The sequence below is a fragment of the Heliangelus exortis genome, chromosome W (assembly GCF_036169615.1).
Source record: "Heliangelus exortis chromosome W, bHelExo1.hap1, whole genome shotgun sequence".
NCBI classification, from domain to species: domain Eukaryota; kingdom Metazoa; phylum Chordata; class Aves; order Apodiformes; family Trochilidae; genus Heliangelus; species Heliangelus exortis.
Genome location: NC_092453.1, coordinates 1,426,464 through 1,439,366, shown reverse-complemented (window position 1 = coordinate 1,439,366; position 12,903 = coordinate 1,426,464). Strand labels below are relative to the sequence as shown.

Below are 12,903 nucleotides of genomic sequence, written 5' to 3'. Positions count from 1 at the left end.
TTTAACGTTTGTAATTTTGCTTTGGGGAAGGCGAGGGGCAGTTTTTAACAGTCTAACTTTAAGAGTGGGGGTGCCAAAATTCCAAAAGCGACCGTTCTCGTCTCTCCAGGATCGACCAATCAATACGTCCATTCCTAATAGATTGTAAGGAATGTCGTCTACTATCATTTGGGTTCGAATTAACTCCTCGTCTCCCGGTAGCTTGAGGGAAACTTTAGCAGTTTTCTGTAAAACAGGTTTTCCCAAAGCACCACTCACAAATATTGGTTTCAGAGAAGAATTAATGCCACATTTCTTGGCCACATCAGATTTTAGTGGGGAGATCTGTGCACCAGTGTCTACCACAAAGGTTACAGGGTAGCATTTTGGCCCAACAGCGCATGTAAGTTCTAAATCCCCATTTTTATTCAAGACCAATCTTAGCACGTTTTGCCAGTCTTTTGGAGGACTTGATATTTTAGGATTTGATTGTTCATTATTTTTGGACATATCATTTTGATTTGTAGGGATGGTTTCCCAAGGTTTATTCAGGGAGTCAGTAGAATTCACTGAACTGGGATCAGGACCTGTCTCCTCTCTCTGCCGTCCTTTTGTTTTCTTTTTAGTAGCAGAGAGAGGAGACTCTGGCTTTTGAGCTAAGTAAACGTGCGGTGGGAAGAACTGTGTCAGGAAAGGTGAAATTCCCAGTTGCTTCTTAATGGAAACCTCGGAGATGGAATTTGCCTGCTAAAACGGCACAGATTACAAAATAGAGCCACACGACACAACCACACCAAATGGGATGTGTGTATATATAGGGATGTGTGTATGTATATATATATATATACATAAAAAAAAAAAAATGATTCAAGAGACATATTTTTGTATTTTTAAAGTGTTTACATCAAAGGGTTCCAAGGAGGACCCAGGCAATTATAGACCTATTAGCCTCACTTCAGTCCCTGGGAACGTCATGGAGTGAATCCTCCTGGGGACTATCATGGGTCAATTAAAACTGTGTTCAGGAAAAGCCAACATGGATTTATTAGGGGCAAATCATGCCTAACAAGCCTGATGGCCTTCTATGACAAAGTAACCCACTCGGTTGATGCAGGGCAAGAAGTGGACATTGTCTACCTGGACTTTTCCAAGGCTTTTGATGCAGTACCCCCCAGCCTCCTCCTGGAGAAATTGACTCGGCATGTCCTGGACAAGTGGTCTGTACGGTGGGTGGGGAACTGGCTGACAGACCATACCCAGACAGTAAATAATTCATACTCCAGCTGGCAAAAGGTCACAAGTGTAGTTCCCCTGGGATTGATATTGGGCTTGATGCTGTTTAACATCTTCATAAGAGACCTGGATGTTGGGATCAAGAGCACTCTGATGAAGTTTGCTGATGACACCAAGATGAATGGAGAAGGGAGAGGCATCCTCAGAAGGGAGAGGCATCCTCCAGGATGACCTAGGAAGGCTGGATAAGTGGGCTAAAAGGAACTTCATGAAGTTCAGTGTAGAGAACTGCAAGGTCTTGCACCTGGGAACACATAACCCAGGAGTGCAGTTCAGACTGGGATCCACTTGGCTAGAGAGCACCCCTGTGGAAAGGGACCTGGGGGTCTTGGTGGACAGTATGCTCAACATGAGCAAACAATGTGCTGCAGCAGCAAAGAAAACCAGCAGGATGCTGGGTTGCATCAACAAGGACATCACCAGCAGAGACAAAGTCATCCTCCTGCTCTACTCGGAGCTTGTCAGACCGTACCTGTAGTACTGCATCTAGCTTTGGTCCCCACTGTACAAAAAGGATGAGGACAGGCTGTAGAGGGTCCAGAGAAGAGCTGGAAGAATGATCAGAGGACTAGAGTACCTGCCATATGAGGAGAGGTTGAGAAAACTAGGTTTGTTCAGCCTTGAGAAGAGAAGGCTTAGGGGAGACCTAATTACAATCTTCCAGTACTTAAAGGGCAGCTACAAAGAAGATGGAGACTCCCTATTTACAAGGAGTCACATGGAAAAGACAAGGGGCAATGGGCACAAGTTGCTTCTGGGGAGATTCCGTTTGAACACAAGAGGAAAATTTTTCACTCTGAGGACAGTCAGATATTGGAATGGTCTCCCAGGGGAAGTGGTGGATTCCCCCACTTTGAAAAGTTTTGTCTCAGCTCAACAGGGTGCTGAGACAGATCATATAAAAACTAATATTAGAAGGCTTGGACCATATGATCCTTAAGGTCCCTTCCAACCTGATATTCTATGATTCTGTGGTTCACATTCTCTGATTTATTACAAGCACTTTGAACATTCAAATAGACACATCTAAATCTAACTGATTCTTTTTCTTCCTTTTTTTTTTCAATAAAATATATAAAGGTGACTTTCCTGAATGTGTGTTTATGTAATTTACGAAGTTTTAGAGTAAAGTATTCCTGTTCAAAATTGTATTTGTATTTTGAACCCAGAGAAGAGCATATTATTAAAGTGTCTTTGGCTTGTTTCTGCATTTTTGAGTCTAGTTTCATCTTATTACAGGTACCAAGTTAGGTTTTTTTAGTTGTGTTTCTGTATCCATTGGTGCATATGTCATTTATACATCTGGTATATTGTTTTACTAATCTTGTCTGATACTATGAAAATTCTTAATATATTAATGTTACATGGGTATTACTATTACTCATGTTAATATAATGTCAGGTTTTACCATGTATTTTCTTGCACTATGTGTGTTTAGAGGTTGAATTCTGTCCTTTGCAATATTTGTTATATATCATAAGATAGGACTAAAATATGATGTTCATTTCCTGAATCCTAACAAATCTTGGGAGCCTAACCATTAAAAAAAGTTTCTAGATCTTCACACACACCCCTCCCAGCCTTAAAAGACTTAAAGAGGGAAAATTGAAATAGTTGAAATTATGTTTTATTAACTGTTGGTTGTGTGGCTTTGTTTTTTCTGGTGTCTAACAGGTCTTCTATCAAGTACAAATGATGCTGTCAGAAGTCCTTTTCAGATGCTCCAACAGCAGATCAGTCTCACAGAAATAATGAATACCGGTCATTCAGATGCTGTAGGAAAAAAAAATCCACGGAGGCTTAAAGGACGACACGCAGTCACCAATATGGTTAAAGTGAAGTCGTTTATTAACAGTGGACACTCGCTTTATATAGAGCCTTTGTTTATATAACGATATCTTGCAGGTGGCTATATCTTGGACACAAATTCTGTTCTCACAGATCTTCTGCTGGCTTCCTCATTATCCTGTTATTTCTTCTTTTCTACTGCCAGCTCCCTTATCTTTTTCCCATAGCTCATCTTTCAGTAACCTTGCAACTGGGTCTCAAGGCCCTTAGTTTACTCTAGCTAAAGCTAAAGAGTCAGGATTGCTCACATGTCTGTTTTCTTCCAGACAGTTTCCCAACATATCCCCCTTTTTGTTTTTGAGCAAGCCTGACGTACTTCATTACGTGAAATAACATGTTAATAATACATTGCCATAAACAACATACTAATAATACGAAAGCATCAAAACCAATAATAACAAATATAATTGATAAACCTTGTCTAATTAAATCTCTAAGCTATCCCTATATCCTTAAGTGATTTAACCATTCATTTAACCCAATATATGCAACAGTTAATTTTTCATGTTATCTTAATCAATCGTTTTTGGTTGTGAATTGACTCTGAATGATCAGATAAATTCATGCAAATACACTCCATCAAAGTCTTCACAAACATAACCTAAAAGCTAATAATAAAAAGTCAGTGGCAGCACGATATTATAAAACTGCATGTCTGACACTATCAACATCTTTTAGCATCTGTGTTAAAATACCAGAAGTTCAGTTCATCTACTTAGCAGTGCAACAGAATAGCACAATCAACAATCAACACATAGACAAGGGATCCCATAATCAACATATAAACGATCACATGAATTACAACATTAACAAGAACCTATTATCAATACAATATGAAAAGCACATTTAACACTGCAATGGAAGGACTTAAATACCTTTTTATTATGAGGAAGGTCTGGCGTCCACTGGTGCATAGAACCAAGAGGGTAGAGGAGGCTTATCCGACAAAAATTGGTCAGGGGGCCCCAAAAGCATCCCCAGACCCCTCCCGGGTCACGGCACAGTGGAGTCCTGGTTTCCTTCATGGTTGCCAAATTGAGGCCCAAAAAGGCCTAATAAAATTGTTTAGAGACAGAATTATAAGCCTTTAAACAGCAAAGGTACACTCTTTCCTCCCCCCTATTTTCCCTTTTTCTTTTTTTTTTTTTTTTTTTTTTTTTTTTTTTTTTTTTTTCTTTTTTTTTTTTTTTTTCCGTGGTCTGCAGCAGGGCTCATTTTTTGAGCAGCAGCAGTGTCTGTGGGGGTAGAGACAGCAGCTGCAACAGATACACTGGCAATGCTCACCGGCCACATCTGAGTTGTGCCCTTGTGTGCGGGGGGGCGAGAAGCGGCTGCGGAGGCAGGAGTGGGGGTGCTCTCTGTACCAGGAGCAGCTCTCACTCTCCGCAGCAACTCTCGGCCTCCAAAAAGGCATACTCCTTCTCATAACTGTGGGTTTGGTTTTGGTTTTTTTTGTTTGTTTGTTTGTTTGTTTCTGTATGAAACACCAGTGGACCATGCACCACAATATAAATCAATATTGAGAACCATATTGCAATGACGGTCCTTAAGCAGCTTTATCTGCTTCTAGCATTTGCTCAGAAGCTTCTAACAATTGGGCTGCTGTAGCACCTTTTGGGAGTAGTCCTAATGCACGTTTAGTTTTTTTCATTAGCATTGTCATATGCTGACATATAAAAAATTTTGTTTTCATCTCTTCTGTCAAATCGGGATGTGATATTACCACTGAATATAAGTGATCCACAAATTTTTGATATCGCTCCACTCCCTCATTTAATATTTGTAAAAGAGGGAGTTGCTTGTGCAGGATCATGCACAGTTTGCAAAGCTTTATACGCCAATTCTTGTGAAAGTTGTAACACTTCAGTTTGAAACCATGCCTGCAAATCTGCACATACAAAAGGACAAGCACCAAGTAACATTTGTGCTTGCACTCTGTATAATGCATCGGTGTTCTGTCTAGGAATCACAGCTTCATTTTCACACAGCATTTGCCATTTATGATGAAATTGCAATTGTTGATTCCACCTTCCCCCCCCCCACTATCCCCTCTACCACCCTCCCCTCCCCATGTTGGATCTAGAAGAGGTGGAGCAGTGGGTGTTAAAGGGTTAAGGGAAGTAGGAGCAGGGATAGGGAACGGATCAGGGGATAAAAATGGATTAGTGCCCCTGGGTTGTTCAGGGTGTTCTCCGGAGCAAAAAACTAGGGTTTTTTCAGGGGTATACTCATCCTTGGTCTCCAGTTCTTTCAGCTTCTTCAGCAGTTCCCTGAGTTGCTTGTCTCTGAGTCCCAGTTCTTTCCTTGGTTGTTGCTCTATAGCAAGCACTGATGGTGTTGACAGGTGAAGCAGAGGATTAATTGATGGCAACTGTGGTCAAGAAGATAAATCAGGCATCGGAGGTCGAGAGGAAGGCAGCGGTGGCAGAGTGTTCGGGAGCCGTGGCAGGCGGGCAGGAGGGGGGGGTCTGCATTCCAAGGTTCCTCGCCTGTGTTCTCTGGCTTCTCTCCCTCTGGGTCCTCCGACGATTCTGGTGGTGTTTTCAGTCGCTTTTCGTTTTGCTTCTCAGTCCCATTTTTGCTTTTCATCTGACCCCCCAGGGTCAAATGGCACAGTTGGCTGAGCTTGAATCAGTATAGTCCCTTCAGGTGCTGGTGGGGGCACCTTAGGTGTCTCAAATAACTGCCTAGAGGTCAAGTCCATATTTTGAGCATTCATCGGTATTGGTAGATCAGGTGTTAAGGCAGCAAACACTGAGGCTGCTACTCTTTCACTTTTCATTTCTTTTAAGGTTTCTCTAATCAATTTCCAGAGTGTCGCTAAGCGTCGTGCCTCCTTATCTCCATCGTTAATTTTATCCCATAGGGCAGTACCTATGGCTTCCCAAGCAGGTAACTCTAAAACGGTACCCATCGAGGGGATCAAGTCTCTATCCCGTGCCCATTTCAGTAATTCACGTAAGGTCCTGCCTTCGTGTGATAAACCTCTCTTAGAGAGAATACATTGGAGGAGCTTAACTACTGCCTCTTCTTCTTTAGAGAGTGTAGACCCCATCTCCTCCCCAGCCGCTCACCTTTTTCTTGGCAAGATTCTTCAATTTCGAGGTACCTCTTTCGTTCCGTAGCCGGGCACCAGCTACGTAGACCGCCGGGGCAGCAGTCTCCTTTCGACTGGCTTCTCCGCTCCTGCCGCACCGTTCCTTCGGTCGGCTTTCTTGCTACCCTCTCATCCCAGCTGTCTTCATCGCTCCTGGAAGCAACAGCGAGAGGGTCCCTGTTCGGGCGCCAAATGTAGGAAGAAAATTCGCGGAGGCTTAAAGGACGACACGCAGTCACCAATATGGTTAAAGTGAAGTCGTTTATTAACAGTGGACACTCGCTTTATATAGAGCCTTTGTTTATATAACGATATCTTGCAGGTGGCTATATCTTGGACACAAATTCTGTTCTCACAGATCTTCTGCTGGCTTCCTCATTATCCTGTTATTTCTTCTTTTCTACTGCCAGCTCCCTTATCTTTTTCCCATAGCTCATCTTTCAGTAACCTTGCAACTGGGTCTCAAGGCCCTTAGTTTACTCTAGCTAAAGCTAAAGAGTCAGGATTGCTCACATGTCTGTTTTCTTCCAGACAGTTTCCCAACAAGATGCCTCTCAATTTTTAGAAAATACAGAAGATATAGGGCTACAGGAGTATACAGATGAGAACTGCCATTACTGTGTCTGCATTCAAATACTGGGTTATCAGCCTAACAACAAAGTGAACTCTTCACATAGTCGTACAGGTTAGTGTTCCTTCTGTGAAAGTGTGATAAAATGGAATGAAAATATTGAATTTTGATTATCTTTAAAATGATGTATCTGTAAGGGGATTTTGTTGTGTTTTGTTTTTAATACTTACTGTTGACCTTGAAAATAATTCTCCTTAATAAGCTCACTATGTAACCAATGGTATTTATATGGTTGTTTCTATCTGTTTCTAGTGGTGTTAGTATTTAATTATTTCTAAAAGCTTATCAAAAGATAAAATTCAAAACCTTATTTAGTACTTTCAAATTAATGTCCTGATAACTGATATTTGTGGTCAAACTAATGAAAAGTCTGACTTGAAAGCAAGTCTGTACCATAAAACAAAACAAAGGAAATCTTATTGAGGAGTCTGTTGAAGTTGAGCTGTAACAGATTCATAATTATTTTCTTCCTAAACTCCTCTGCAGAATTTGCAGTTATATGCCTTTTTATGCTGTCTATAATAAAAAAAAAAATCCTGTAATGGAAATTGCAATATCTGCTTAGTGGCAATCCTTACAATTTTTTCAACAGTGTTATGCATTCAGTTACTAACACATAAAGAGTACTGTTGGCAAAGGGAGGTTATGCACAAAATGCGAGGAATGTCTGGGAGAGCTGAGTTTGAGCTCAAGTTCAGTATCGAGAAGAGATGGCAAATAAAATCCCAATTGTAGTCTTCAATTAGCATGAGGGAATTACAGGTAAGGCAGAGCCAGGCTCTTGTCAGACACATGGCTAAAGGATGAGAGACTGCAGACGTGCTGTAGGAATGGAAATTCCAGTTAAATATAAGGGTAAAAATTCTTTGCAGTGTAACTTGATCTCATTTTGAAGTGAGGCCTTCTTTGTTCAAGGTGTTGAACTAGGTGATATGCAGAAGTCCCTTCAGACCTATGTTTTTCTGTGGTTCTGTTAACAGTGCAACAAACAAAAACTTTACAATAATTTCTTTATATCTGAAATGCCAAAGGCTTTGGATAGAATCTTACTTGTCACATCTTTCTGTTGATGAAGTCGGAGCCCTTTCTGCAAGACCTGTAGTAACTGCATGAACAAAAAACTTGTGCATATGCATGAGCTTCTTGCATTGATATATCCATGTTCTATTTTATATGAGCTCTACATGTTATTACAGTTTTTTAGACTTTGGTCAATGCATAAGAGTTGATTATTTTCACGTGAGTAGTATAAGATTCCAAAAAAAAGTTATTTTTTAAACATTTTGACTATGATTTGACCAAAATCAAGCATTTAGTTTTCAGCTGTTTATATACTGATAGTTATCTGTTATGGTTTAAGGCTGTACTGGCTATTAAACGTATGACAGATGCTCTCCATTTACCCTTTCCTCTCCCAGAAGAGAGATCTATGGGTTGAAAAGAAAAACTCAAACAGCTGTAATGAAAGTCACAATTAAAATAAAAGGTAAAATACTAAAAAATAAAATATATACAAACATACAAAACCAACATCACACTCCCCTGATGACAATCACATCACTATTGCTTCTGGGAAAGTCCTGGACTGGACTCCTGGACCCAACAGCAGACAGGAAATGGATTCAGGAACGCGTGGACTGGGATTGAAGGCAGAAGAATGGAGAGAGCTCTCCTTGGATGCTGGCCATGGAAAAAAAGTTTGACCCTCATGAGCTCTCAAATTTATACTATGACACGTATGGGATGGAATGCTCAATTTGGTCAGTTTTGGTCATCTGTGTGCTCTGCTCCTCCCTAAAGGACGGTTGCAGGTGTGATCCTTTTACTCTCTTTATTTCCTGAGCATAAGATGTTTTTCAGAACCAAGCAGGGGCCCTGGTGTTCTTGTCACGGTTTAGGCCCAGCTGGTATCAACCAGACCTCCGCTCACTCACCCCCCACCTCCACTGTGGGACAGGGAGGAGAAAATCCAACTAAAGGCTCATTAATCAAGACAAGGAATGTTTTTGTTCCCCAATTACAGTAACAGGCAAAAGCCAGACAGGTTCAACGTGGGAAGGAAAAAAAAAATCAACTAATTTAATCTACAAGGAGGAAGAGAAAACATGTCCAGATCTTAATACCTTCTTCCTCCACCCCTCCCTTCTTCCTGGGCCCAGATTACTTCACTCCTGCCTCCCCCTCAGTGGCACAGGGGGACAAGGAGTGAGGGTTTAGGGTCAGTTCACCACACATTGTTTCTGCTGCTTTTCCTCCTCAGGGGGAGGACTCCTCACATTCTTCCTCCACTCCAACATGGGGTCTCTCTCATGGGAGAGAGTCCTTCATGAACCCCTCTGACATAAGTCCCTCTCACCAGGTACAGTCCCTCAGGAGCAGACCGCTCCAGCATGGGCTACCCACAGAGTCACAGCTGCTTCAGGAAAAGTCACCTTCTCTGGCACAGGGTCCTCCACAGCTGTAGATCCACATCTGCCCCTCTCTGCAATCCTGCACAGGCTGCTTCTTCACATCTGCCCACCTGTGATGCTTCAGGGGCTACAAATCCACATTTACCCCACTGTGGTCCTTCAAGGATTGCTTCACCATGCTTCTTCAGGGACTGTTCCAACATGCTCCTCCATAGGTTGCAGGGGATCAGCCTGCCATCTCATCACAGGCTGTGGGAAAATCTCTGCTCAGGCATCTTTCCCCCTCCCTCTTCACTGACCTTGGTGTCTTTTCTCTGGCATTTCCCTCTCACTTCATCCTCTCCTCCATTTTGCGGGTCCTTTTCTTATATTTTTGCAGTTTCATTTTCCTTTGAATATGTTACTTGCAGAGGCGCATCCATCTTCCCATACCTGCTTGGCCTTGGGTAGAGACAAGGCAGGGATTGGAACCAGTGGAGCTTCCAGCACCTTCTCACAGGAGCCATCCCTGTTCCCCCCCCTGCTTCCAAAACACCACTGCACTGACCCAAGACACTTCTGCATACCATTCTCTATCCATAACTATAAACATGGAGCATTACCGGTTATAGAAGCAGACACTGACTGAAAAATATGCTGTCAATTTCAGCAAGTGCATGTTAATTTTCAGCAGCATGTGTGATGCATATGGGATGGAATACTTCGTTTGATCAGTTCTGGGTCACTTATCCCATCCACTCCTTCCCACAGGAGGGTCTCAGGTGTGACCCCTTTTACTTTTGTCACATGAGTTTAACAGAACTAAGCAGTGATAAGCAAGAGCCTGTCTGTGTTACATTCATACCATTACCTATGCAATAGCTATAAACATCAAGCATTAGCATTCCTAGGAGCAGACACTGTCTGAAAAATATGTTGTTAATATCAGAAAGTTGAGTCACTCGGAATGGACTTCACTGAAAATTAAAATTACTAAAAAGAAAATTGGTTCTGCCCTAGCTCAAACCAGGAAATTACCATATATAGTGCATCAGTGTATTGCATGCTTAACATTGTTAAAAAATAAAAGCATTTGAAGTGAGGAAAAGTGTCAGTAACAAAGATGCAACAACAAAGATGTTTCTCTCAGATTTTTCACACATTCCATATACTGACTGGTGTGGGCAGATCATACACAATCACTTAGATGCGTGTTCCTCCAAATTTCCAGGAATTTCAGGCTTTATTGATGCAGTATCCCATAGTTCAGCTAGCAGCACCAAGAGTATAGAGATTGCACTAGGTAAGTTTGAAAGCATTATGATTATTAGAGACCATAACTCTTGAAGTATTTTTTAGGTATTGTGGGAAAATAATATTTTATTTATATATACTGCAACAAACAATTGATCTTTATTAAAAAAAACCCCACAAACAACAACAACAAAACCCCTCTTTGGATGCCCTAATCATTATACAGAAAGGTAGTTGCATTACCAATGACTATGGCAGATGGCATACTTTCAAACTGTTCTGCTTTAGATATATTGCTTTTTTGCAGGTAATGTAAATGCAGCTCTGTATCCAACATTGCAAGCAAATTGATTGCCTTTTTCCCCCCACAGTGTTGTTAGTTTTAAAAAAAAACCTTAAAAAAATTACTGAATTTCTGTAAAGAGAAAGACATTTCTTTTTTTAGGCTTGTGTGTTAGATTTTGAATTGTCATAATTTCTTATGAAGTAGTGGTTTATAACTTCACCAGTATCTGATACAGAGCAAGTAATCACCCAATTTGCAACGTGATTTAGCAGTAGAGACAGCACTGTAATTGAACTTCACAGATTTTTTTAAATGTCACACAGCATTTATGGAATGCTAGTTCACTTTTTAAAAATATTTCCATGTTAAAACTCATGAAAATAATACTTTTGTTTGTTTTATTTTAATGGGAATATTTTTTGTAGTTCAGAATAAGTACATAAATGCCTACTTGTGTGTGCAATGCTAAAACAGACTTATATGCCTTAAGATTAGCACAATCAAAGACTATTCTGCTTAAACTTCATACTGTTGAATTTGTTTTTCCAGGAGTAAAACCGATCACAGATTATACACCAGTGTGCAGAATACTTCTGCGGAAAGAAATCTTACGTTTAGTAATCAATTTGAGTAGTTCAGTAGGAACTAAGGGCCATGACATTGGACTCCTGATGTAAGTTAAATACATTTCAGATGTTTTAGAAACATTTAGTTGTATGTGTTTTCTAAGATCTTTGAGATAGTGATTATTTCTGACTTCTCAAAAAATTGTCAAGCAGGTATTATTGTGGGTATATGTTTGTCCTGTATTTAATTTCTTACTCTTCCCTATTGTTTTTCAAATTGGTAGTTCAAGTGTACTGATTTTTCATTACATACTCAGTATGTCATTGTCACGGTTTAACACTGGCCCGGCAATTAAACCGAGTAACAGATGCTCTCTATTAATCTCTCTCTCCTCCCTGATAAGAAAGGAGAGAGAATAAGGGAGAGAGACTTATGGGTTGGAAACTAAACTACACAACTTTAATGAAACAGTAATGATAAATAGGAAAAAATACTAAAAACATACAAATATACAAGAAAATGGATACCACATTCCTCCCCCCTTTCCCCCAATAGCTCTCACGTCACCACCGAGGCTGCAAGGCAGCCCTGGGAAAGTCCAGGCTGGACTCCTGGAGTCGGCAGCAGTTGGGAACTGGAGGCAGGAACACACAGATAAGGGCTGGCACGGATCAGGACCACAGGCAGACGAATGGATGGAATCCTTCCAGGATGCCGGGTGAAGGAAGGGAAGCAGGAAAGGCAGGAAGGGCAGGCAGCCGGAAGCTGGAAATCTATGGCTTGGCCCTCGTGATCCCTCAAATTTATACTGAGGATGATGTATATGGGATGGAATACTCTGTTTGGTCAATTCTGGCATCTATCTTGTCCGTTCCTCCCAAAAGGAGGGATGCAGGTGGGACCTCTATGTTTTCCTCAGAGCTGAGCAGTGTCCTTGGCTCTGCATACCAGTCTCTAGCAGTAACTATACACATCGAGTGTTATCAGTCCTAGAAGCAGACACTGTCTGAGAAACTTGCTGTTAATTTCAGCAAGTGCAACTACTTACAAGAGACTTAGCTAAAAGCAAAAGTACAAGACAGAAAATCACCTTTATCCTGGCCCAAACCAGGACAGTCATGCATCTTTACTAAAGAAATTATAATTTTTTTTTTTGTTCTTTGTGCCAAATAATATATATCAGATAACCAGAATAAGAATCTGAAAGTAACTTCTTGAGAAACACAAATCTGCCTAAAGCAAGAATACAACTACTGGAATTAATTTAAAGAAAAACTTATGATAAATATAGGAAAATAAATCCAGGGACCAACATTACAATAAAAAATGTCGGTTTCTGTGCTATTGAGGTTGGAAACTGGCATACGACTGTTAAAAGAAAATGCAGAAATGCTCATTTTAGTTTTAACAATGGTTACAGGTAACTAAGTTAGGTTTTCTAATTTTTTATTACTTCTGTACATGTGGATGCCTGTTTTTCTATATACTGTTCTCTCTCTACATCTATTATTTTAAGACTAGGTGATCTCAGAGATTCCATACATCTTTCAAATTACAT

At 40.7% G+C, this 12,903-nt stretch overlaps 1 protein-coding gene across 1 annotated transcript in view; it reads left to right on the top strand.

Moving 5' to 3' along the window:
- Positions 1–11,455, top strand: part of LOC139789134 (rapamycin-insensitive companion of mTOR-like) — a 40,188-nt gene extending 28,733 nt beyond the window's left edge. Inside the window, 4 exon segments of the mRNA XM_071729663.1 lie at positions 2,947–3,033; positions 6,753–6,902; positions 10,389–10,541; positions 11,328–11,455. Coding sequence (XP_071585764.1) covers positions 2,947–3,033; positions 6,753–6,902; positions 10,389–10,541; positions 11,328–11,455 — 518 coding nt within the window.
- Positions 11,456–12,903: the final 1,448 nt, after the last annotated feature.